The following is a 26867-nucleotide window of genomic DNA, read 5'->3' as shown; positions in this document are numbered from 1 at the left end:
GATATGTAAGTAGCTACTTCTTTGCTATTGAACGGGAATCCCTATTTATTGTAGATATTTGTTCAACAAGAACGAAAAAAACCCACAAAAAAGAGGTTCTGGGAGCACATTGTGATGAACGTACTATTGTATAACTTTTTCCGTTTCTCGTGATTTTAAGTCTCCCTGGTATCACTTTCTGTCTGCCATCACTAGGGCTCCATGTATCATTTGACATCTCACAACAGGAGTCTACACCTGCTACTTCCCATAATCAATATCGTCAACAGACAGCAAGTTTCATATACACTTTGAATCAACCAACTCTCAATAATCCGCACTAAAAAAAAGTGATAACAATTTTATTTGCGCTTGACAAAGCAAAATATACTATCCCCCAACAGTTAGATGAGCGATAAATTAAGTCGAGATAAGAACTTAATTTTATTGTGGTCAGGGTATGCTAGGATGCATGCGGAACAAGAGACTGCATGTATCACGATTAAATCCTGGGATGCTCTTGGAAAAAAAAATGCGTTTATTCTGAAAAGTACTAAAAACTCGTATACAATATGAGCATGATGATTGATCCAAAGGGGCAAAAACAAAATATCGGACTGGTAACAATAAATTCAATACATATTAGCATCCGTTGAAGGTGGGTGAACACTAGTATCAAAACCACCCATAGTGTTCACTTCTGTAAAAACTCGAAAGCTTACCCAGGCTTCCGAGACCAGTAAGATCAGGCCATACAAATAAAAGAAACCAAAAAACTGCTCCTTTTCTATAGTTGCCGCAATCTAGCTTCTTTCACTAGAGGGTGTGAATCTCTTCAGCTGTGATTGATGAAGGTATGAACTTTTGATGAGGCGGCTGACAAGTCGAAAAGATATCAGGACATTGGCTTCCTGCCTATGGTTCATGGCGATGAACTTCATGATGGATGAAGGGGTGGAGCCGCCCACAACTTCACTTTCTTGTCGAGACTGGCAGTGGCTAAAACCAACGCCTGCTTATCTCCTGACGACAAAACAAATGTAATAACAGGATGTGACTGTGTAGCACGATTGAGAAAAAAAACCAAATATGACTTAATTAGAAGATGAAACATTGCAAAGAACTGAAAAAATATTTTCTCAAATGACTAATATAGACCTGTGTCGAATGCTGACACTTGTCGGACATACCAGTCATTTCAAAAAATATTTTCTGAAGTGACTAATATAGACCTGTGTCGAATGCTGACACTTGTCGGACATACCAGACAAAGGTTTTACAACTTGTACCACCAAACAGCCTCCGAACATTCTCGGGACATATGTATCCAGCTTATACCCATGAAACACAGTAAAAGTTGGAAAAACAGAACATGGGAGAAAATTACAGAATAAGAACAGTGAATCATACCAATTGACTGCTCATCTTTACCCTTCTAAATTTCAGGAGTATTGTCTTAGACGATGGAACAATTTTTTGTTGAATAAGGGAATGGTTTTTTTTTTTATTATTAGTAAAAACGGGGAGTTAACAGAAATTGTTGAATAAGGGAATGTAATTTTCACATCAATGATAAGTGATGCTTATGTTATGAAATGCAGGCTTTTGATCCTAAGTAGCACCATCATTTGCAATTTTGTGTTACCTTTGCTTTGAATAAAATAATCATCTGTTCGAATGTAATACCTAGGGTACAGGATCCGTGCCGAACAAATATAGTTGGTCATTTCACCGAGCAAGCCTATTTTGTAATTCGAATATACCATGAACTTGTTTGGGACAAATATGCATGAAATGTCCTAAGGTCTTTAGTATAGAATATTTATCCAACAAAAACAAAAGGCATAGACTAGCAAGTTTGAATTTTTTTGACGTATCCGGTGTCCTTAAGATAGAGATTAGATGACTGACATTTAAGACATGTATCCGCTCCACGGCTCCAGACACCCATACCCGAGTCCATGTAACATAAAAAACAACAATAATTGGAATGTCCCCTTATCTTGCATTTTCTTTATAATTTAATTTCCGTGATCTAGAAGTGAGCAAATTAAAACAGAAAGCAGAAAGCTCCCACTGCCTTGCTGGCAGGTGAACCAACTTTTGTGACTATCCATTCCTACATTTGCATTTTTCAAACATACAAAATTCATACAAAGGGATAAGCTTGTATGCAATGTTAGATGAAGCAAAACCTCTGAAAACATGTTCAATGAAGAGACTAAATAGCCTCTAAATACTTTTCAATTGACAGGAAAAAAAGAAGATGGCAGCAAGTACAACCCACTATCTGGTTAGTTTGCAGGGGATCTAGATTTTAGGGAAGAGGAAGAAGTCAGCTTTAATCAAGGTTCATAGATTAAACAACCCACTATCTTCGTCTCTCCAACTACTTGACCACAGATAGAAAACTTCACGGCATAAAGGATTAAAAAATCAAAATTCCTTCCCCTAAAAAAGAGCCTTAAAGTTAAGTTTTAACAAAGGTTTGCAACGAAAATACCAAGTATAACCATTGATAGAAAGTAACAATTGCATAGTCTCACTGGTATTTGCCATAAAATTCAGTCGGATAAGTAATGTGCTGGGTCACTATATTGGATCTAGTACGTACTGTTAAAGCATCCAACTCAAAACCAAGACAATGAGTGGAGAGGCTGGCCAGGCTCATATACTAGTTTTTGAGGTTATAACCGTGTAGACACCCCAATCTGGGCTTCCATATTAGTTTACTTTCGGTTTTTGATTCCCCAATGATGAAACGGATCAAGAACACCCCGGGAATGATAAGTATTTGAGTTTTGAATGTTTGAAAAACCCTTGAACCTAATCTAGCCGAAACCACTTCAAAAGCCAAAAACCCTACTGGCACACGTTGGTTGAGAGCCTGCGCGCGCAGATCAACTTGACAGGTGTTGGTGAATGGTCAAAGCTTGACCGTTGACCAACGCGTGAGTAGGTGGTACACGCGCGCGTTGCTCCCAAACCCGCGCGCGCGGGTCAAGCTGCCAGGTGTGGTCAACAGTCAAAGCTTGACCGTTGACCCACGCGCGTGTTGGTATGACACGCGCGCCAGGGCGCCATACGCGCGCGCCGGTCAGGTCAACAGTCAAAGCTTGACCGTTGACCCACGCGCGTGTTGGTATGACACGCGCGCCAGGGCGCCATACGCGCGCGCCGGTCAAAAACCTGTCCCCATCACTTTTATGGGTTAGTAAGCTTAACCACCAAGTAACCCTCAGCCTCAGCCAGGCTCATGGACTGACTGAGCTCCTCTCTTTGCACCATATCTACCTTCCTCTCCTCCTATATATACCCCCCATGGTTTTTCCATTAAAAGGGTTAAAAAAAAAAAAGAGATACAAACTTCAAAAGGGTTACATCAATCTTGTTTCTTCTTTCCAAAAAAAAGAAATACATTCTCAAGAACATAGCTTGTTTAAACACCTCAATCAAATCTTAAAGCTCAATCTCTTTCAAACTCAATCTAGGTATAGCATGCCTACTGTTTTCTGTTATGATCCCTGAGGGGGCTGGCAGGGTCAAGGCTGGTAATCAATACCAGTCCTGGCCCTAAAGCTAGCAATGTTTCAAAAACCGTAGTGGTGAGAACCAACGCGCGTAGGTCTCATGTACGCGCGCGGATATGTGTGGGGATTGGTGTCTTACTAATTTAAGTTCTCCTTCGAATATAGACCACTGCAAGCATGCTAATAACCAGTTTACTGCTTTCCTTTGTTAAAAACGCTAGCTGTATTTCAATATGCATATCTGCTGCTGTGGAGTACCCCTGGGATCATTCTAGATATGTTCCAGAACCCAGAAACATGTAAACCAAACACTGGTTAAACGGTTTAGACGCGCACGCTGGGGCGCAATGTGCGCGCCCCAGTTTGTCTCTGACCAGTGAGTGGCCTTGCATGGGTAACTTGGTCTTAGGCCATTGTTCTGTCCCCACACTGTTTATAGGGTGTTTAGTTAATTTGTAGGGCTTTTTCAGCCTTTAAACTGTATATTACAAACTGCTTGGATTGTCCTGATGTGCACTGGTCCTTCCAGAGCCCAGAGGGTTTGAAAATAAGAGCTATGAGCTTAGGCTTACTGGTGCGTGCATGTCTTGTAGTAGCGCGCGCAGGTCTGATTAGCATGCAGTGACTTGATCAGTGCATACTGGTTTCCACCTGCGCACGTCACTCCAAAAATAGCAGCCTTCCAGTCTGTTTAAACTCCCACAGGAGTGTTTTCATCCTATACTAACTGTTTCATGCTATCAATCACATCCTGCAAATCGTGTTACAGCTTTAATCCCCATTAAACTGTTTCCCCGCCCTAAATGGCTAAAGAATTGATTAATCAAACAGAATCGCAAATGTTTTCGCAAATGCCTAAGTAGAGACCGATCTCCGGATTAGGCGAGAAGGGTGCTTTAAAACCCTTCCCCTTTCGTAACCTGGCTTCCGAACACAGATATGGTTATGACGGACCGGTGCTTTCACTATTTCAAATCAAACAGCGCAGCAAGTGCTTCGAAATACGGTTCCTTGGGTGTCGGACCTTCAAACCCGAGTGACGACTCTGTATTCTGAGCGCTTGCCATCCTCGCTCGCGCTCCCTCGATCCGGGCCCTCGCCATTGGGAAAACGGAATTTCCTAAGGGCATGCTGCCCACAGTGGCGACTTCGCTGGGGATATGATCGAATCAATATTGGTCTATACTTAGATTTTAATACGCTTGAGAACAATCCCACAAAAGTCTGTCAAAATAGTGAGCTTCGCGTTGCTAAAGAAATGATTGATGATTTAACAGGATCACGTGTCCGGCCATCCTGATTGGGGCTTGTTCGATTGTTCTCTCGTGTAGTTTCCTCCAAGTATTGATTAATAAAGAGAGCCAAATTTGAAATGGCATTTGCGAATTTGCGATTCTATTCCATTAATCAATTTCTTTAGCATCTCACTTGCATCGATGTTGGATAGCCGCATTGGAGCGTTTTGGCAAGCCGACACAGTTTACCGAAGCCCGGGGTCCCCGAATGCCCAACAACCTTCGACGATGATAAGTTATTCTACCGTTTGACTGTTGCTCTGCGGTTACGCGGGCAATGGGAGGTATATCTTGGCTTTAGTTCGAGGAACCCCTTCAAACCAAAACTGGCCTTTGCATATACAAAGCATTAGAACTCTTCCAACTAGGACAGGTACCTACAGGGTAAGATCTACTTGCATCTAACCCCCATATACTGTCTATATATTACTGCTTTCCCTATCGCATGCACTGTACATACATACTGTTTTGTGTAGGAGCGTGTTTAGGGCGGCTTCTAGGTTGTCTCTCTTTCGAGTCTGTCTTATGCTTATTAGGATGCTGCCATAGCCCGATGAAGAGTTATGCATCTTGATGGTTCATGTTATCAATTTTTAAAGTCCTTAGATCAACAAGACTTTGGGAAATCAAGACTTTCTAAATCCTTGTCTAAATACCCAATCGAGGTTTCAAACAGAAAACAAGGAACAACGGGGAGAATACCGTGATGCTTACACCACCTTGGTTATCGTGTGAAGCACGTACACCGTTTAGGCTATGGCATTGTGTCACCTACGCCGCCCCGGTTCCGGTATCACGTCATCTACACCGAATTGTTCTAACTCCAAAGTTGAAACTTCGAGAACGGAATAGTCAAAGGCTTAGACTATTTTGACATTTCTTAGTGTTAGTCAATCTATTCAAAGGTTACACCCTCGAAAAGAATTCCGAGGATTTTGACAGCGTCCGAACATCATGAGACAGACTCGTTTTTAGTTGTAGAGTCTAAGAGGACACTGACGACGATGACGTATGCATTGCATTTCTTTTTGCAAATAATTGCGGTTGTAGGAATGTCACTAAGCCTTCAATTACTTTATTGTCTAGTTTGGAGCCATTGCATCGAACAAGGGAATATCGAAAGGAAGAGCCAAACCTACTTGGAAACGTCTTCAAGATCCAGTTCAAAGGCTTGTCAGGCTAGAACCCAGTCAGTTGCAACGGAGGCTTTTCCAGGTTCACTGTTGGCCGCCCTACAATCGGGTTCGCCATCGATTTTGCAAAAAGCCACGCAGCCGATTTCCCCATCTTTAGCTTCTTCATCAAGCCCCACTGAAAAACCTGCGATGACAGATCAGCCACTCAGTCTTGAAACTATGCTCACGAAACCTCCAGAACAGTATCATTGCTATGCAACAGAGGGCCACTCAGATTGATGCTTCCATCACTCGTCTGAGTGATCTCATCAACACTTGTCTTCCACTAGCGACAATGCTTGAAGAGGAAGGCGAGGACGATGAGGACGTTCATGTAGAACCTGTCTCTGTCGAGGATCCAAATAATGCAGGGCGTCTCACTGTTCAGCCCATTCCTAGAGAGGCTCGTGTGCCTGCTCCAAATCCGAACCCTACTGTTGTTAAGGCTGTTCAAAACCCTGACATAGCAGCTCTCATGGCCAAGATGGCTAAGCTGGAAGAAGTTGTCTCAAAATCCGAGAAGATCAGCATGGGAGGAATTGACCTGGATCGTCTCTGCCTAAACCCTAAGGCTAGGCTTCCCGTCAAATTCAAGATGCCTGACTTGGTTAAGTTCGACGGGAGCGGTGATCCCAAGACTCATCTCTTTGGCTACCATGCTGTAATGAAGCTGCTGGGTGTGGAAAGTGAGGCTATGTCTCAGCTATTCCCACGGACTCTCTTTGGGCCTACCGTTCAATGGTTTCTGTCTCTTGATATCTCCAAAAGAAGAACATGGGAAGACATTGGGGCTGTGTTTATTTCGCAGTACAATTACAACTCCCAACTTAAGATAACTACTCGTGAGTTAGAATCCACCAAAATGGAAGCAAAGGATTCCTTCGCGGATTTCGTTAAGAGGTGGAGAGCCAAAGCCGCTCTAATGACTGTACGCCCGAGCGAGAAAATGGAAGCAAAGGATTCCTTCGCGGATTTCGTTAAGAGGTGGAGAGCCAAAGCCGCTCTAATGACTGAACGCTCAAGCGAGAGGGATCAACTCCACATCATCTCGCGCAATCTTCAGCCCGACTATGCCAAGAACCTTGTGTTGGTTCAAGCATCTGCAAACTTTGAGACTTTCTTCGAATCTGGTTTGGCCATTGAGGATGCACTGCAGAGTGGAATTCTGCCTAGGGGAGAGTTCTTCTCACAAAAAGCTAAATCGAAGGCTTACTCTGGAAATAGTAGAGCATTGTTTGGCGGTAGCAATTACGCTAGCGTGGCTACAAGTGGGGACAACGCTGCTGCTTCCCCCAATCATACAGCTGACATCAATCAGGTTCAAAACGCCCAAAGCTACCGGGCTCGAACCCAACCTCGGAGCTTCTCTGTCTTCGAGGCGCTTCTGTCCGCAGCGATGGAAAAACTTGTCAAATTTGGGCATCTCAAACCTTTGACCCCAACTTCCCCGCCAAAAGTCCTACCTGCTGGTTACAAACCTAACCTCTTCTGTGCCTTCCACCAAATGCCTGGCCATCCTACTGAAGCGTGCTATCGTTTTCGACATGAGATTCAAGATCTCATTGACAATGGCACGGTTCAAGTTCCACCAAAGCCCAACGTCATTTCCAACTCCTTGCCTCAACACCACTCCGACCCTCTGGTTGGTCAGATATTTATCATTTACACTCAAATCAACCCTAGCTCCACCATATTCAACCCTAGCCACTATATCATCCCAGAAAGCCAACCCAAACCAGTTGTGTATATCCCGTCTGAACCCAAGGTTGGCATGTTGGCCGTAGGCTACGGAATAGAAAATGGGGCTGAAAGTTGGAAAGCACTGGTTGAGAACCGGACCGATCAATCAAAGGAAGGGACTAACGGACTGAGGTCATTTGTTCAAGGAAGCACCGAGTAGGTTTGGTCGAAGAAGCTGAGGAAGCCAAAGTGCTGTTGCTTGGGCCTGATGTCCTCTAGATCCCACCTCTCTATGAGGAAGCTAAGGGTAACTATAAAAGTTGCATTTTTAAATTGCGTCTATTTTGCATTGACACTTTTGAGTCTGAGTTTGACACGGTGTCTGTCAAGTTGTCTAAGTCTAGCTCTGAGTTAGAGGTTGTGCCTCTTGGCCCTCCATGTCGTAGAGTCTATTGTCAATTCAAGTCTTTTGCTGTGCTTGGCAACCCCGAGGGTTCTTTTATGATATGCATTATCTTGCTTCTATGTACTTCGCTGGCTTTTGAATAAACTGTGTCGACCCTGACGACGAAGGGATAGATTTCGATGGGATCATCCCCAAGGAAATGTGTTCTCTCGCCGAAAAAGAAGACGAAAGGCATACTCAGCCTATTAATTGAAATAGTAGTTTTTTTTTTTTTAAACTTAAAAGATGAAGTAGACCCCTTGAATGGTTCAACGTTGTCCCTAGAGGAGCATTGTGCCAAACAGGCTCAAAGAGTACATGGACGTCTTGGCATGGTCTCTTAAAAGACATGCCCGGCGTTGATCCTGAGATAAAGGAACATCAAATCCCCCTGCTACAGTATGCCAAGCCAAAAAGTAGAAGCTCAAAAGACTCCAGGCCTCGTACTATGTTCAAAGCAACAACAGCGGCGTTCAGCCATGTACAAATCAGAAGGCATAAGAATGGCCCAAAGCGAGACACTTCCAGCCGAAGCGCTTTGGGTCCTTCATTATCAAAGCCATTTTTTTTTGGGCTGCGGCCAAAGATCGACCTCGATGGCAACAATTCAATACCTTGGTCAGCCTGGATCAATTCAAAAGCTACCTTTTCCCTAAGTCAAGCTTGTTGGGCTGAAAATCCCAAAGGTGGGCAGTTCCAAGCAAAAGTTAGAGCAGCCTGCTAGACCGAGAACCTATGAAGGCGATCTAGGCAAAAATGAATAGGCAATATTCAAAAGCTCGCTAGACCGAAAACCCGAATGGGCGGTTCTAGGCAAAAGTTAGGGCGTAAAAGGTGAGGTAAAATACACGAGTGAACCTTAGCCTAAACTACGTTTTGACCTGATTCCCCAGAATGGGATACGTACGCAGTCTCTCTTTGAGACTCGGTCATCATCTATCGATTAGATCCACGGTTGATGTTTTGATACACGTCAAAGGTCAAGAAAGGTCGAGAAGAAAACAAGCTTCATCTGTACAGAAGGGGGAAACCTTTTGTCTCTCAATCTTATTTCAAACTACTACTTCAATTTCAAAGCTAAGTAAAAGCCTTAAAAGATTTTAAGCGTCAAAAACAGAATAAAATGCTTGCGAGGCCTAACGGCGCATAGTTTGTTCTAAGTTCAGCGAAGTCTAGTTTGAGCAGCTGCAACAGCTTTGCAGCCACGCGCGCTAGTTCGATACTCATGCGCACTCATTCAATATGATGCGCGTTGGTCTTAAACCTGCGCGCGCTGCTTCAATTCGAGCAACAATCAATAGCAGTCAGCTTCTGCCTTCGAATGTCATTTAAGGGGCTTTTGCCAAGTTTTGTCATGCCGTGCAGGTCATGTAGACTTAATGTGACTGCACAGAGGTGTCGGTTTCAGTCTGGGCCTATATGTGTCTTTATCTGCGTCTTATGTCAGTCTTTGTGGCATTTTTCTAAGTTTTTCAATCCATTATCGTATTGAGATGCTTTTCTCGGTTCTTGTTGGTTCGTATAGGTCATTGTACAGCTATTTGACCTTACGCAAGTGTCAGTTTCACCTGTCTAAAGGGCTATTGTGAGTTTTGGCATGTTAATCCCAAAATTTCATTATTTTCCATGTGTCTAAGGGTCCGTAGCATATCCTGGGGCTTTTTTTCCCTTTATGTTCGAGCTAAGCGAGTCTGTACATACATGTGTCTGTGCATCGACTCAATTCGCTTGTCAATGCAAATTAGATATTAGCGGATCGTTTATTGCATTCTCTTAGACTTTCTCAAAAGGTAGTCAATAAACTGAAAAAATGTAATTTTTATATTGCTACCCTAGTATCTGTAATCCGCATGCAGTGGAATCTTGTGGACGGCAAGGGCACGTCAGCCCAAGGCCAAACAAAGCATATCTCTGGGACACGTCTGCCCAAGCATCGCAGAAAGGGCGCGCAGGCCCAATGCCGTTACTATATCAATTGGGCACGCCGGCCCACTCAATGTCTCTTTGTCTGGGTGCGCATCTCAGAAGCAAAGGCAGTAAAGTACTAGGGCTCAGTGATACTCCTTAAGCATCATTGTCCTTCTAGGAGCCACCCTTAGCTAGGGTTTGCATTTTTAGTTTGTGTATTCATATAGCATACATCTTTGCATATTGTGTATATCAACTGTTGAAAACAGAAAGGTGGCCAGTTTGTCAGAGTTTATACCCGAATGGTTTCCATCAAGTCTTTGTTTGCCGATGGATGTGATCAAAAAATCTCCTATGGTATCGTTATCGTTTGGTCAGCGGATGCAAAGAAATCTCCCTGAATCCACGATTTGTTTGCCGACAGGTGCAATTAAAAATCTTCTACGGCATTGTTCTCATAGCAGGATGTGATAAAATCTTCTGCAGAACAAATCAACGACAGCCGGTCCTGTCCAACTCAACGACGATTAGCCATATCGTCCGTCTCCATTCAGTGATGGTCAGCCATATCGTCCATCTCAGTCATTCAGTGATGGTCAGCCACATCATCAACGACGATCAGCCATATCGTCCGTTCCGTCCCTCTCAACGACGATCAGCTATATTGTCCATCTCAATCATTCAGCGACGATCAGCCATATCGTCCGTTCCGTCCCTCTCAACGACGATCAGCCATATCGTCTGTCTCCGTCATTCAGCGATGATCAGCCATATCAACGACGATCAACCATATCGTCCGTCTCAGTCGTTCACCGATGATCAGCCATATCATCAACGACGATTAGCCATATTGTCCATCTCAGTCATTCACCGATGATCAGCCATATCATCAACGACGATCAGCCATATCGTCCGATCAATCCACAACGACGATCAGAATATCGTCCGATGGTCTGTTTATCTGCAGCTACTTGTTCCCCAGGAGAGGCCGCCTTGGCCTGTTCCGAACAACCACCTTCAGTCTAGCTGCAAGCACATCTTCCAACAGCCTTATTGCTCTATCTCGGATGGTCTTTGATAAGGAGATTGACTCTGATTCCCAACAGATGGAATTCAACCTGCCTGACACGACCTACCTGTGTTTGTTGGATTGCTTTGTGCCGAGGGTAGCTTGATCCCCAGCAACGACGGCCTGTCCTGTCCAAATTTGCAGCGACAGCCTGTCCTGTCCAAATAGATCAACAAGCGGCGATTCACTCGTCCACTTCTACTTCCATCCCTGGCAATGGACCGCCTGCCCATTCCACCAATCAGGTTCCTTAAGTTTACTTGTCTACTTTGCTAGTATGTTCTGCTTTGGATTGCCTTGAGGGGTGTCTAGAAATCTCTGACGTTACTTGTACCAAGTCGATGGTGCTTCAAGTGCTGTCAAAGAAGGGCTACTGTAAACACCCCAATCTGGACTTCCAGATTAGTTTACTTTCGGTTTTTGATTCCCCAATGATGAAACGGATCAAGAACACCCCGGGAATGATAAGTATTTGAGCTTTGAGTGTTTGAAAAACCCTTGAACCTAATCTAGCAGAAGCCACTTCAAAAGCCAAAAACCCTACTAGCACGCGTTGGTTGAGAGCCTGCGCGCACAGATCAACTTGACAGGTGTTGGTAAATGGTCAAAGCTTGACCATTGACCAACGCGTGAGTAGGTGGTACACGCGTGCGCTACTCCCAAACCCGCGCGAGCGGGTCAAGCTGCCAGGTGTGGTCAACAGTCAAAGCTTGACCGTTGACCCACGCGCGTGTTGGTATGACACGTGCGCCGGGGGGCCATACGAGCGCGCCGGTCAAAAACCTGTCCCCGTCACCTTTATGGGTTAGTAAGCTTAACCACCAAGTAACCCTCAGCCTCAGCTAGGCTCGTGGACTAACTGAGCTCCTCTCTTTGCACCATATCTACCTTCCTCTCCTCCTATATATACCCCCCATGGTTCTTTCATTAAAAGGGTTAAAAAAAAAAATACAAACTTCAAAAGGGTTACACCAATCTTGTTTCTTCTTTCCAAAAAAAAGAAATACATTCTCAAGAACATAGCTTGTTCACACCTCAATCAAGCCTCAAACCTCAATCTTTCAAACTCAATCTAGGTATAGCATGCCTACTGTTTTCTGTTATGATCCCTGATGGGGATTGGCAGGGTCAAGGCTGGTAATCAATACCAGTCCTGACCCTAAAGCTAGCAAGGTTTCAAAAACCGTAGTGGTGAGAACCAACGCGCGTCGGTCTCATGTACGCGCGGATATGCGTGGGGATTGGTGTCTTACTGATTTAAGTTCTCCTTCAAATATAGACCACTGCAAGCATGCTAATAACCAGTTTACTGCTTTCCTTTGTTAGAAATGCTAGCTGTATTTCAATATGCATATCTACTGCAGTGAAGTACCACTGGGATCATTCTGGATATGTTCTAGAACCTAGAAACATGTAAACCAAACACTGGTTAAACGGTTTACACGCGCGCGCAGGTGCGCCATACGCGCGCGCCAGTCTGTCTCTGACCAATGAGTGGTCTTACATGGGTTACTTGGCCTTAGACCGTTGTTTTGTCCTCACACTGTTTATGGGGTGTTTTGTTAATTTGTAGGGCTTTTCAGCCTTTAAACTGTATATTACAAACTGCTTGAACTGCTTGGTTTGTCCTGGGTGTGCACTGGTCCTTGCAAAGTCCAGAGGGTTTGAAAATAAGAGCTATGGGCTTAGGCTTACTGGCACCCACATGTCTTGTAGTAGCGTGCGCAGGTCTGATTAGCATGTAGTGACTTGATCAGTGCATACTTGTTTTCACCTGCGCACGTCACTCCAAAAACAACAGCCTTCTAGTCTGTTTAAACTCCCACAGGAGTCTGTTTTCATCCTATACTAACTGTTTCATGCTATCAATCACATCCTGCAAATCGTGTTACAGCTTTAATCCCCATTAAACTGTTCCCCCGCCCTAAATGGCTAAAGAATTGATTAATCAAACAGAATCGCAAATGTTTTCGCAAATGCCTAAGTAGAGACCGATCTTCGGATTAGGCGAGAAGGGTGCCTTAAAACCCTTCCCCTTTCGTAACCTGGCTTCCGAACACAGATATGGTTATGACGGACTGGTGCTTTCACTATTTCAAATCAAACAGCGCGGCAAGTGCTTCGAAATACGGTTTCTTGGGTGTCGGACCTTCATACCTGAGTGACAACTCTGTATTCCGAGCGCTTGCCATCCTCACTCGCGCTCCCTCAATCCTGGCCCTCGCCATTGGGAAAACGGAATTTCCTAAGGGCATGCTGCCCACAAACCGATGTGGGATAAAGCCTTCGAAAACCTAGCTATGATACCATGTTAAAGCATCCAACACAAAAACCAATTGGCAATGAGTAGAGAGGCTGCCCAGGCTTATATACTAGTTTTTGGAGGTGACTATTAATCGATGTGAGACAAATTCCAACACCTACCAACATGGAATCAATCAAAATCTTGGATGAAATATAAGTTGGTACCCCTGCTTTCATTGTGCCATTTAGAAAATCTTTAGACTTCAATTACCATGATGCCTACGAGTGTTTTAAAATGAAAAAAATTCAGTATAATGCCTCATGGGAGTGGATAAAAAACTATTTAAACCTATTTTTATAGATCCTCCATCCAATAGCCTGAAGGAGGAAAATCATTTGACCAGGCTACAACTTCGACATGTTCTGTGCATTGCAGATGGAAGTGTGGTGGTTAAGAACCCCAGAAAACAAGTGAAAAGAAATCCAAAAAAGAGTTAAAAATTAAGTGCTTAAACAGTAAGTCAATATGGGGCGAGGAGCTTACCATTTGATATTGTCCTAGGGGCCCACACAATGTCTGTGATTTCACCTGCATGATGGAAAGAAATGCAAAGAAAATTCAATTACATTGGAAGGGATCTGATGGATAGCATTTACACACATCAAGTAAGAAAAATTGCATCAATGGAGCAAGGACCATCAGCAGAAGTCAAAAGGAAAAAAGTTAGATTGCGGGGTCCTAGAAGGGCAATGATCATGCTGCCTGTCAGGAATAGAAGGGTCCATCATTGTAATTGGAGTCCAGGTACTGGTCTGGTTGACATGTGAACCAATATTCTCAAGAGTCAAGACGCCTCCATAAAAGCAGCAAAATTCAGAGCCAATAACAAATTCATACTTTGAGAAGAGAATGACATTACAATTTGAATGAAAGACTCAACATCCAAATAAGACACAAACTGTGGCTCTTCTAACCTTATGGAACACTACAAGAACATCAGATGCGAGATCCAATGTTTCAATGTGAATGAAAGACTCAAAGGATCACGTCCCAACATGTTGGTAAGCCATGTATGAAATCAATCAGCATTAGCAATTAATGCATAATGATGTCTACTAATTAGAAGTCATGAACTTCCAGACACTAATAATCACAGCGATTTGTAAAATGGTACCCAGACATACAATTTTTACCCACAAAAAAGTACAACTTGCTTTATATACATTAGATTGGCATCTACAGCTTGTCCGCACAACAGACACAGGGAACTATTGCCTAAACCACTGTAAAATGCATGAGATAGTCATTATGTAAAATCATGAAGGATAAAATGATGGAGAAATAATTATGCTAGTTTTCAGCATAGTTCAAAATATCTTTAGAACTTTTGATGGAGATGATGTCAATCATTAGAGATCACTACTCTTATCAGCTATGGAAAGCCTAAATGTAGAGGGGGGGTGAAAGAGTGAAAGCCTGACTATGCAGTCACAACCTATCCATCATCAGGAGAATCAGAGGTAGGGCCACAGGCCACTGCAGGAGAGAAGGATGTAAAAGAAAATAGTGTGAAAATCAGGTATACCGTCATGAGCTCTGTCAGCTGTGTCCAGCGCCTGACCAGTTTCAGCACTTAACCACTGCAATGTTGAACCATATGTGACTGCCAATATCCTTCCATCGGGGGAAATACTGAGACGATCATACTGCATGGTAGTTCCTTTTGAATCATGAAGGGGAATAGGAAACACCTTCAAAGTCTTCGGGTCCTCATCTTGATGGTATCGAACTACAAAAGAACAGATGGAACGGATCAGCAAACATCAAATAAGGCAATAGCTATTACAAGAAACTATAAACAAGTAATCTGTAAGAATCAGAATGGTAAGGACTGCAGAGTCCAACAATTTTAACTAACTAAAGGGATCTCTGTAAACCAAAATTGCCAGTATTGCCAGTACTATTGAACTCCTTGTTAGAGCGATCATTCTGACATTAATTTCTATTTGGATAACTTAGGCAACCCACATATACACATTGAAAGGTATAAGCACATCATGCGATGAGGCCTTGCGTGAGTTGGTCGTGCCACAGCCAAATGGATACTTTCTGACCATAAACATCTTTATGTCCTCAATATTGATGCTGCTAATCAAACAGTGTCATGTCATGCTAATAAACGACTACAAACAGAATGATATTCGCTTGATTATTCCAAACTGTTTCAATGACACAAGCATACACAGAAAATGGGAACACAGTCCAACTTAACAAGTTCAGTATCTGCATGTCAAACACACATAGCACAGGAACGGAAATAGAAATTTGCAGTCACAAATACAATTCTTTTACATCTTTTTTTGCGAAGTACATTGGTTGGTGATACACAGAAGATGGGAACACAGTCCAACTACTACTACTACTAATACTACTACTACAAAAACAGAGTCACAACTCTATCACAGAAAAATCATGGAAATTTGCTTTTCATGATTAAGCCAAGGTATGTAGTAGTCCCTCTAATGATAAAACAGTTGGATGCTTTTAGCATCCCACCCTTCCAAGAAGGGATTCCTCATAGGAAGAATCATGCAAACAGGAAAGGTCCTTAACAATGCTGGAATTCTCAATCTACATTTCAACTTCCCTAATTTCAAAAGAGAGATCCTTATCGACCTTTCAGAGGCAACGATTATGGAGTCAAGAAAATGGTGCCGAGCCACTGGAGGTAGATGGCATGGAAGAGAGGTGTCCAGCACAAGAAAAAGAACAATGGAGGTCTGGAGTGACTAAACCAGAGTTTCAAGTCACTTTCAAAATAAAGGTGATTGCATTACCTGTTGATGGAAGTGGTTAAAAAGTCCAAATAAAGAGGAAAGAAGCCACGGACGCCAAGCATGTGGACAGCATCTAGCCAAGCAGGTAAAAAGGTCAGGCTGCCACCTCTGAATGGCCTAACACCCTGTTAGTGGAATAGTCCCTACGACTTAGGGGGGTCGATACATATGAGGCACTAGGAAATGCAGTAGGGAGGTGTGCTCCTCAACTACGGAGAAGCATGCTACATGCCTTTATCTTCCCCTGAAAATGTCTTCTTTGGAGATCTCTTCCTCCAAGACTGATCAAGATGCAAGTCCCAGGGCAAGCTACCTTGGTAAAACCTCTTAACCTTAGTCACAAAGCCACAAGGACCCACAATGATCCTGCGTCTAAGGGTGTCCTAGGCCTTGCTCTAAAAATGGGCTAGTTAGGAGTTGTGGCATTTGAGAAACCAACAGTAGATCATAGGAGAAAAGTGCTCGAGAGGATGTTCTACTTAGTAGACCGAGGACGTCCGAGCTTCTTGCCACAAATGAGACTGGCACATTCATATAAGAGTTACTTTGGGGTTTGCGCAATACAGGAACGAGCACTCCTAGGAGGATCCTAGGAGATTGCTTCCATGCCTGGGCTTGAGGCTGAAGCAAAGCGTTCATTATCTCGACTCTCCACAAGCCAAGCTATATTATTTGGGAAGAATAAACACACGGCGAAATCCCATTGGTCCAATGCTGCCTAGGAAGGTCACACATGAAACCAAAGCAAGTGAATGACAGGTTGTGGAGGTGACGTCAATGTGGCTGCCACAAGGGCATAGGGCTCATGTATCAAGTTGGCAGTTGCCAACAAAATCGGGGTCTCTCACTGGTTACTTGTTGAACTGATGGATTCAAAAGACAACTTTTCGTGCTCATTGGATTTCAAGTAAGGAAGTTTCTTAAAACAAATAATAGAAATAAACTATGAGAATATTGAGCAACAACTATGGATAATTGGCTTGCCCAATGCAAGTTATCTGACTTATTCACTATGGGGACATTATTCAGACTGAGATAACCTTTCACCTTTCACCAGGAAGCCAAATGCAAATTGGCGTTCTAAAATGGGAAGGATAACTGAAGAAGCTGAAAAATGCATCCTTGCACCTTAATGCCCATATGCAGGAACAAAGAATATTATCTGCAGGATTTTTACCGCAAGGATCATTCAAGATTGATTTTAAGGTAGATAAGTATCGTGCCTCATCCAAGGAAGTTGACTCTTTTTTCTACTGTAAATTATAATGCCATATCAAGCATGTTTCTTTTGAATGGGTATTCAGTTTGGCCTGTCTTGGTTCCTAATTACTAGTTCTTCTGACCATGAGGAAACAAGAAAGATAAGATCCCGGTGGATGATGGCAGTGGATCCTAAAAAATAAAGTTCCCCCTTAATTATTCGTAACAGCTTCTTAATCCATACTCTTTTTAACTTGCACGCCCACGCCTTTTTTCTTATTTCATTTCCTCTAGATTTTAAATATCTCAATCAAAATTATACAGTCAACCCTTAGTACATCATACTATGCTAGATTTTAGCTTAGATGACACAGCAAAGTTAGCAATAGGCGACAGCAAAAAAGTCATGGAATTGCGCATAACATTGATACACCAATCAGATGACAAAACAAACATTGGCAATAACAATTGCAGAAAATCATGGAGTTGGTAATACCATTGATATTCCATGTCCTTATAGTACCGTCCTTAGATGCTGTTATGATTTGTTCTGAATTTGGAGAAAAGCACAACCAAGTCACCGCACTCTGAACATCACCAAACATCCCATTAGCGGAAAAGGAAGAAGGGGGTGGGGGGCAAGAATTTACATAAAAAGTCATTCTTGTTAACAAAGGTTACAAGTAATGGAGCACACATTCTCCAACTTATAGCAGAGTTTCTCATACGTTATCGGAAGTCATCTTCAAGCAGGACTACATAAAAAAACTCACCTTTCATAGCATTGAAACTAGCTCTTCCGGAATGTTTACATCTAATAAGTTCCTTCTAATGTTCTTCAAAGGAAGACTTAACTTACAAGAGCCGTGCCCCATGAACTTTAGTAATCTACATCAGCTCTATTGTCCATACAAAAGACCTTTCAAATTATTATTACATTAAATTATGCATTTCGTTCACAAAAATTTCAGAAATGGATTTACTTTCTCGGTCTGAACAAAGCATATGCATTCTCGACATCAATTGAGACTTTATATACACGTTGAAGTAAATTCAATAAGTGAACACAAAATAAGCATCATAGCTGAATGGACATGATGAGATATGTGATTATGAGGAAAATATGATCCAAAAATAACAGCAAATAACCTTATGCCCCTTAAGCTGCATAACTTTAGAAACCTCCTTAACTGCACCGTCTTTTGAGTATACAATCTCCCAAACCTGTTAAAGAAACAACTTTTGGCTATCTGTCAATTGAAAAAATTGACAAACTAAACTAAATATTAGAAAATACGTAACTTATATATTATATTCTGTCACCCAAAAAATAAAAATATTTCTCTCGGCATTGATAGGTTCCTCACTGCAACCATCAATTTTCAATTTAAAATCTCGGTCTTAAACCTCCGATCCTTGGGTGGGGTTCCTTATGGGATATCGCATATCTCAAATAATGGCAACGCTAATAAATGCTATAACACGGGGTGGCATCGAGTATCTTGATTTCCCTATGGACCTGAATTCCAGGGAAATATGTAAAATCCCATGTGTTGAGCATCATTTCGGATGATAAGCCTTTGGTGAAATTCTCAGCTATCTGGTAATTAATGTGCAATGAAAATATGTGACGTTGAATCCAATACAAGAAAATCATTTCCCAGTCTTACTCTCATTTATGTTTTAGATTTTAAATAGGATTTAAACAGGATGGCTAAAAGCAAAAAGATATATGGCATAAAAGCAAGGGCCATGTGAATATTCCTACATTTGTGTGGTCTAACCTATCTGACTTCTGCCGGCAATTCGCCCTTTTCCACCCTTAAGCATGGAAGCATGTGACCAACACAAGTCCCATAAAAGTCCTGTTGGAACTTAGACCAACAATCTCAATACTCATTGATCAAATGGCAGCAACAATTACCTTTACATCGGCAGTAAATGCTGCAGCAGCAACAAAACGCCCATTGGGAGATATTGTGGCCATGTTGTTTTTGAGCTGATTTGTATCCACGTTACCCAAGGTCTTCCCAGTTTTCGCATGCCAAATCTTGATATCAGTTCCTGAAAAATGACCAACATGCAGACTAAGTTTTCGTAGAAAAGAATATAAAAGGGGGATAAGAACAGGCATTTATAAGGAATAAAGAAGGGCGCTGCTGCAATCTTTTGGTAGGCGCACTTGTAGATTGATGACCTGTTTGACCCAACAAGAAGCTAAGAAACACTAGGAAGTCCAGGGGAGGGGAATCAAATCGCAAACACGAATTCATTTGGGCATTTTAGGAAGAAGTCCCATAAAGGATAATCATCTAAACACATAAAAATCTTGCTGCCTTGTTTTGGAAGAGGCAAAAGAAGATCAAATATGATTCATGCTACCAATATATTTTTAGGAAGAAGCCCCATAAAGGATATTCATCTAAACACATAAAAATCTAGCTGCCATGTCTCGGAAGAGAGAGAAGAAGATCAAATATGTTTTATGCTACCAATGGTGGTTGTAGTTGATAAAATTATAGTTGGTTTGGTAGCCAACAGATTGATGCTATTTAGAATCAAATCATTTCAACTTAAGCACGAGAGAGTCAGATCACAAAAGATCTAAATTGGATAAAACTTGTTAAAAAGAGGGAACAGTAAAAATCGATGGCCATGAGAAACCCTATACTGATCAGAACAAAGTCAAGAGTGCAGGATATAAATTGTCCTATCAATCGTCCATAACGAGGGCTTTGCTGATGAACTAAAGCAAGGAAGAAGAACTAGAGACATGCTGCTTTATGAACAGAACTTTCCAATTTTAATCAAATCAATGAAAATGTAAAATATCTCCATGATACGGACAAATAAAAGCAATATTAGAAAAACAGCGCGATAAGAGAGAGAATGAGAGTTCATTTGACTTGAAGAAAGACAAGTAGTTATACAGGAGGTATGAGGGAGTCCTCTAAAGTAGATTTGTCACATGCGAGAAAATACAGCACCACGGGACAAATCAAGTTGCAAGTGTTTGCAACAAAAGACAGGCCACAAAGGACAACAGAGAACAAATGAGAGAAAAGGTTCAGATATTAAGAAAAGATATAATGGCCTAGGACATACCTAGAACCATGTAATAAGGAAAATAAACACATGGACCCCTGCAAAGTTAATGGGCTATAAGATATATTGATAAGGACAGGAAACATTCCTGCATCTACAATCGATCATGGGGCCTGTTATATTAATGCAGCAAGGTATCATATGTTAATGGACCAGTCTCAGACCCAAATATTGACGAAATAATAATTCGTACACTGAAACTGTTCTGGATAACTTGGGGTCCAAAACAGTTACAACCACTTACAAAGGAAAGGCTATAACGCCGTCAAAATTCGAAACAGCCTCCCACTACTGTTATTACACACTCTATATTGTCATTTACCATTTCAAGGTAAATTCCTCTCTACAACCGGCAACTTAGTTACTACAATTTCACTAATTAATGTCTGAGAAATGAGACGCAGTAAGAGTGCCAAATTACAATATTAAAGTGAACAATATATCATGGGTTAGGTTAGGAGTCAGCACATACCGTCTGAACTTGATGCGAGAATTGTACTCCCATCAGCACTGCCATACGTTGCCATAGTTCCAACAAGGGTGAGAATAGCCCTTTTATCGTGCGCTTTGTGATGCACCCATTTAATTTCTGGAAGAGGAAGCTTGGTTTGCTGCCTGCTGTCGCCAGTAGCTTGGGGCTTTTCTTCTCCATACATGTATAAAGAAGAACCTGAGAAAGCTTGGGAAGCCACCACCAAAGAAGATGCATCATCACAAAATGCAACTGCCGTAGGCTGACATCCAGCAGGCAAGTTGATTCTCAGAAACCTGCATAGAAGAAAATTTTAGAACAGAGAATATTGAGCAAAGAAACATGCACGATTTCAAATGAGCGGTAAATCGTACAATGTTATAGAGAGTCAAGAGTCATACTTAAAGCTTTTACTTGAAGCATCATCCAACTTAAATACCCTGACCACTCCATCAGCACAGGCTTCATGCATAAGCAACAAATGATTGTTAAGAACGCACCATCCAATTGTTCTTGAGAGATAGAAGCAACAAGATAACAATAAAGTCAAACAAAACTCCACCATGCCAAGTGAATATTGTACATAGGGCATCAAGAATGAAGAAAACATCTTGTGCAAAAAGTATAATTCCTGTTCCTAGAGCTCCAGCTAATCAAGACATTAGATAACTAAGTAATGAACAGACATGAATGGATAGTATACACGAGCCATAGTTTTCCAAAGATGAACCAGTATAATATCAGAATTATTTTTGTACAGTAAAAATTGAAGGTTTACAAGCTACCTGAGTTGGGTTTGGAAATTGTGGAAAACAAAAAATCAGACAAAAAGATAGTATCGTTGATGTTCACGAAGATATTTGAAGTGCAGCACGACTGAACCAAGAAAAAAGCCTCTTGAGTTGTTAATTAGAAGTAAATTAAATGATCATACCAAAAAATTTCCCAGTCCTAATCTACTCTATCATATATTTGTACATAGATGTACCTCAGTCACATACCACGAAATATCTGACTTATTCTTTGAATCTCCTCTATCAGCAAGTTCTAACATATTGGTTTGCCATTGAAGGCTGAACTTTCAAGTGAATACTGAAAACAAGAGTATGTTTTATTTGCTTTTTACCCTTCAATACGATCTACCAGAGTTGCAAAGCCCTACCTTTCAAACTAAATGAACAAATTTGTCAAATTAAGACCTCAGATTTCAAGCCCATCCTGTTTCGGCAACTCAACTTAGGAATTTTCATTTGTATTCAAGAAAAAGTTGCGGTTTTGTCCATGGTTTATGTACACTATACTTACAGCCAAAATCCTAGTTCTTAAATGAACTCTAAGCACTCAGCAAGCTTTTCTTTGTTCATTTCCTTTTTCACATATAATTTCCTCGTGTATAGTGTACTTCATCTCCCTATGGAGGATGACACATACAAGTTCTAAGGATGTAACAAATTCACCGCGTGTATAGTGTACTTCATCTCCCTATAGAGGATGACACATACAAGTTCTAAGGATGTAACAAATTCACACAGGTGCTCAGTTCAATCAATTTTTTCTACCCATTAGTCGGTCGAGTACCATGTCATACTTTGTCACCCAATGTGGCCAATGTTGCCTCCAAAACATAATCAGGAATCATAATCGACAATCTAAATAGGTGATCGGTCTCATAAGAGATAAGACCTTTGTAAAAAGCAACTCCAACCATTAACCAGTGCTCCATATTAGCCCTTGTTGTGAGGTGTCTTGTACTTATTCATAATCTCAAAGTCACTGAAGAGGGTCTCTTATGGAGGCAGAGGGCTTGAGGCCATTGGGCAGAGAGACAGTAGGAAGGGTGAGAGCGGTGCATCGTACACTCCTTACTGCACAAAACCGATTGATCTTTAGTTCCCCCGTGGACATAGGCACACCACCAAACCATATAGGTCTTGGGTTCTGGTGTTTGTGTGATGATTTCATTTTCTTTATCTAAAAGGTGAATTGTATTTATTCATAATCTCAAAGCCCGTTTTGCGTCTGTGATAAGCATCTGAAACTGTAGCAACTCGACTCCAATTTCAAACTTTCGTAATTACCAAGAACTCGAGGTAACAAATCCTTTTGACTCAGTGAAACACTACAATAGATTATCACCTTAAAGGGAGGTTTCCACTTGCATTCTACTTCTCTGCCTCTATTCTAAATTTCAACTTTCGACAAAACAACACACTGGTAATATAATTTTGAAGCCAATGATAGAAGCTAGGTCCTTAATTAACATGCAAAAGAACATCCATAAGAATTTTCCACCAACAAGGCTTTGACATACAATCTAGGTCTTTACTTTCAGGTGAATTGAACATATTATATGAATCATCATACTTACAACACAACATCTATTGCAAAAGAAATGCAGTGTGAGTGCTAATGTAAACTCATTGCGGTAATTTTGCTTTTACAGAAGGCAAACACTTCCTAGTAACAAATTCAAAACTGAAGTTCAAGGCAACCACATAAAACAATCCAAATGTCTTCTTGAATTCAACTATAGCTGCAAATGCATAAACTCAAACCCACAACTTAGACGGAGGAGTACCTGTCGCCAAACTACGTCCGTCAGAGGAGAAACATAGCCCCGTAACAAAATCACCATGACCTTTCAATGTATTCAAGTCCAGCGGATGATGTCGCTTGTTTGCTTCCTACATTTGACAAGCACAACATTATATAGGGAACAACGATGTATGTAAGAGAGGTAGAATATTTTCCCGCTTACAACTTCACAGGTAGCAGAGTTGTGAATTAGACTATTAGAGGGTCTAGCAGAAAATGTCTCGTATCTTCCACAAGGAAAATGCTGGTCTTTCAAGTTTCTTACACAATCTCCCACCTGAATGACATAGCAGCAGCATCTCGGCAATCAAAAGTGATCTTGAAGATATGGCCACAAACCAGCCACATCATTTTGTATTCTGTGTAGGCTTCCTACAAGCTTTTTCTCAAGTATGGCACTAACTCATACTCCGAAAACAATCACTAAACAAAAATGGATGGGCAAGATAATAATCTGCATCATTTTGTTTTTCCAACTCAACATGGGAATCATCCTGTTGGCCGCGGACCAACACCCTACCCACGCAGGTCGAACCATGGCGCTTGGGGCCTGCTACGCTTTAGTATAAGGAAATAGAGTTGTGCCTTCACCACTACCTGTGGATTTTGATGAGATGGTAAGCGCTTGATCCTACCAATTAGTATCAGAGCCAAGGTCGCGGGTTCGACTCCCCTGGATGGCATGCTGCTTGCGGGCAGGTGCGGGGTGGAGAGATTGTTGGCCGCGGGCCAGCATCCTGCCCACGCGGGTCGAACTATGGCGCTTGGGGCCTGCTACGCTTTAGCATAAGGAAATAGAGTTGCGCCTTTACCACTATCTGGGGGTTTTGGTAAGATGGTAAGCGCTTGATCTTAACAATATACCCTTTCGTTTAAAAAGATTACCCCGTTGCAAAATGAGAACTTCAAAAAAATTCACTTTTTTCGAAGAAAATTCAAACTTTTTTCCAAAAAATTGAGAGTTTAGCAACTTGAGGAAGAAAATCTGGATTTTTTTTTACGGTGTGTTGTTTTCAAATTTCAAGTTCTCGTCCGCTTTTCAGAACGGAGGTGGTATAGTTTTATATATATCGTGTGAAATGCATGGCTAAAGTGAAAATTGATCCAGCCAATGCTCTCTCTATAGTATCACTAGACAAATTGGTGTTATCTTTGAAAACAAAATGTTTGATTAGAACTATGGAATTGGATGTGTTAGCCCAAAGGTTTCTTTGGAATACCTTATTGATTTTGATGATAACAAAATATACTTTATTGAAAGAGAAATATAATTAATATTATGATATTTGGTACTCAATCGAATAAATGTTTATTTTGTAGGAATTTAATTGAGCAACACAAGAAAATATTTTACATCAAGATCCCATCTCCAATAGTCAAGAGTAAAGAAAAAAGAATGAGAAAGATTAAGGTCAAATCTTTCCCTTGATATTTCAAAAGGCTAAATTTATTTATGGGAAGCAATTGATTGGAGGATATTGAGGATGGGAAAAGTAGAAGATATATTGCTGGAAACAAGAAAGGAGTTGATTGCTTGATTTGTAGAAGGAACCTATTCTTTCCAACGGCGAGAAATCTTCAACGGTCAAATGGGTCTTCATTCTTGAAGGATAGATAGATACATGTGTAGAAGGAAGAAAATGATGAGATGATCTCTTGAAGAAAAACGGCAGTGAGCTACTCTTGAATTAAAAATCATCTCTAAAGACTTTATCTTGAATATCTTATTACGCTAGTTTGAGTGTTGTTCTTGAGCATCAGTTGTAAAAGGGATTGTACACCCTTATTCATATTCTACTGAGAGTTTATCTTTTTGTGAGTGGTTTTGGAGAGAAAATCACTTGGAGTTAGGTGTTACTAGCACCGGAGTCAAAACTAGTTGGGTTAGGTGTGACTATCACCAGAGTCAAAAATAGTTGGAGCGATTGGGATAGATTGCTCGTTGTAAAGGTTGTCTAGCACCCGCGAAGCTAGAAGAATTGTAACTATTTGAGATAGTGCAACAAATCCCGAGTTGGACACTTGGGGAGTGGACTAGGTCGTGAAGTTGCGGACCGAACCACTATAAATCCTTGTGTTCGATTCTCTCTTCCCTACTCTCTTTATTTTCAGTTTGCTTATCAATATTGCATGAGTAGGATGGTATATCAGTGAAATCAGAATTGTGGTAAAATAGCTTGCATTTTAGTCGATTTGTTCCATATATTAAAACCCTAGAAATCTGCTAATCGGTTTTCTATTTCTGCTGTGTTTCTGCGTTTGAGCTAGCTCAATCTGTTAAGCTAATTGTGTTCACTATTTTGAGTCCACTAAATTGTGCTGCAGTGTTGATTTGTTTCTATCTTGCAATTAGTTTTTAATTCTGCGTTATACTTGAGATACCCAATTCACCCCCCTCTTGGGTTGCTACTTGGACCAACATAACATATATGTACGAGAATCTATAAGCCCTAACAAATCTATATATAAAACAATACCACTCCGTTCTGAAAAAATTATCCGGTCTGCAAAACGAGTACTTAAAAATCACATCCAGATTTTTACAATCTTGTGGGGAAAAAAAAAACTTTGAATTTTCTTCCAAAAAAGTAATTTTTTTTTTTGAAGTTAGTCGTTTTGCGGACGGGATAATCATTTTAAACGAAGGGATATACTCTGTGTAGGAGAATGTATCCGCCCTAAAAACGGAAATAGGGTTACCTTATCGGCGGGGTGGGAGTGAGGCTTGGAATGGGGTTTCTTGGAGGTGGGCTTTGAAACGGGCTTCTGGAGGGCCTCAGGCGGCGCGATCGATTGGACTTGGGACTTCCTGTTGCCAAAGTAGTTAGCGAAAAATGAGAGAGCGATCAGAGCTCCGATGACGACGGAGAGCAAACCGATCGCAATAGAGGCTTCCATTTGCGCACTGCTATTCGTGTAGGTTAAGGAAGAGAGAGAAAGTGCGGTTGATGTTCGAGCTTCCCTTGTTAATTACTACTTCTCCAGTACAGTCTATGTTGGTTTTGGATGAAGAAGAAGAAGAAGTAGTAGATGGTCTTCTGGTCAGATCGGCAGCTATTTACGATGAAGATGTAGGTTTTTTTTTAAATGGTGAAGGAAGGCCAAATACAGTAGCACTTATTTTTTAATTAAAAATAATATTTTGTGAAAAAATAATTTATCATACAAAACGAAAGATAAGTATTTAAAAAATAAAAACTTTAACGTAGCGAAAACTAATGAGTAGTGCAGTGCAGTGAATCGGTAACAAAAATGTAAATAATTTTTTTCTGTGGTCAGTGACTCAGTTATATAAAGTTCCTTTTTTTTTTTTTTTTTTAGCTTGGCTCACA

The 26867-nt window shown here is 41.3% G+C and overlaps 1 protein-coding gene across 1 annotated transcript; it reads right to left on the bottom strand.

Moving 5' to 3' along the window:
- Positions 1 to 473: 473 nt before the first annotated feature.
- On the bottom strand, positions 474 to 26628 carry LOC131324424 (uncharacterized). The gene is made up of 10 exons (XM_058356389.1): positions 26236 to 26628; positions 23519 to 23624; positions 21342 to 21402; positions 20941 to 21236; positions 19288 to 19427; positions 18513 to 18587; positions 17860 to 17950; positions 14912 to 15115; positions 13870 to 13914; positions 474 to 1002 (listed from the first exon to the last, which is right to left on the bottom strand). Exons 1-10 carry the CDS (start codon positions 26431 to 26433, stop codon positions 917 to 919), a joined length of 1302 nt encoding a protein of 433 aa, XP_058212372.1. The 5' UTR covers positions 26434 to 26628; the 3' UTR covers positions 474 to 916.
- Positions 26629 to 26867: the final 239 nt, after the last annotated feature.

Source organism: Rhododendron vialii, chromosome 1a, assembly GCF_030253575.1.
Source record: "Rhododendron vialii isolate Sample 1 chromosome 1a, ASM3025357v1".
NCBI lineage: Eukaryota > Viridiplantae > Streptophyta > Magnoliopsida > Ericales > Ericaceae > Rhododendron > Rhododendron vialii.
Note: the sequence above shows the minus strand (reverse complement) of the source record. Positions and strands in the feature narration are given on the sequence as shown.

Coding starts and splice junctions, on each gene's coding strand:
- LOC131324424 (XM_058356389.1), bottom strand. CDS start 26,433: ATGGAAGCCTCTATTGCGATCGGTTTGCTCTCCGTCGTCATCGGAGCT. Junction 21,237..21,341: donor GCTTCAAGTAAAAGCTTTAA/GTATGACTCTTG, acceptor TCTTCTATGCAG/GTTTCTGAGAATCAACTTGC. Junction 15,116..17,859: donor AAGGACATGGAATATCAATG/GTATTACCAACT, acceptor GTTCTTTTGTAG/TTCGATACCATCAAGATGAG.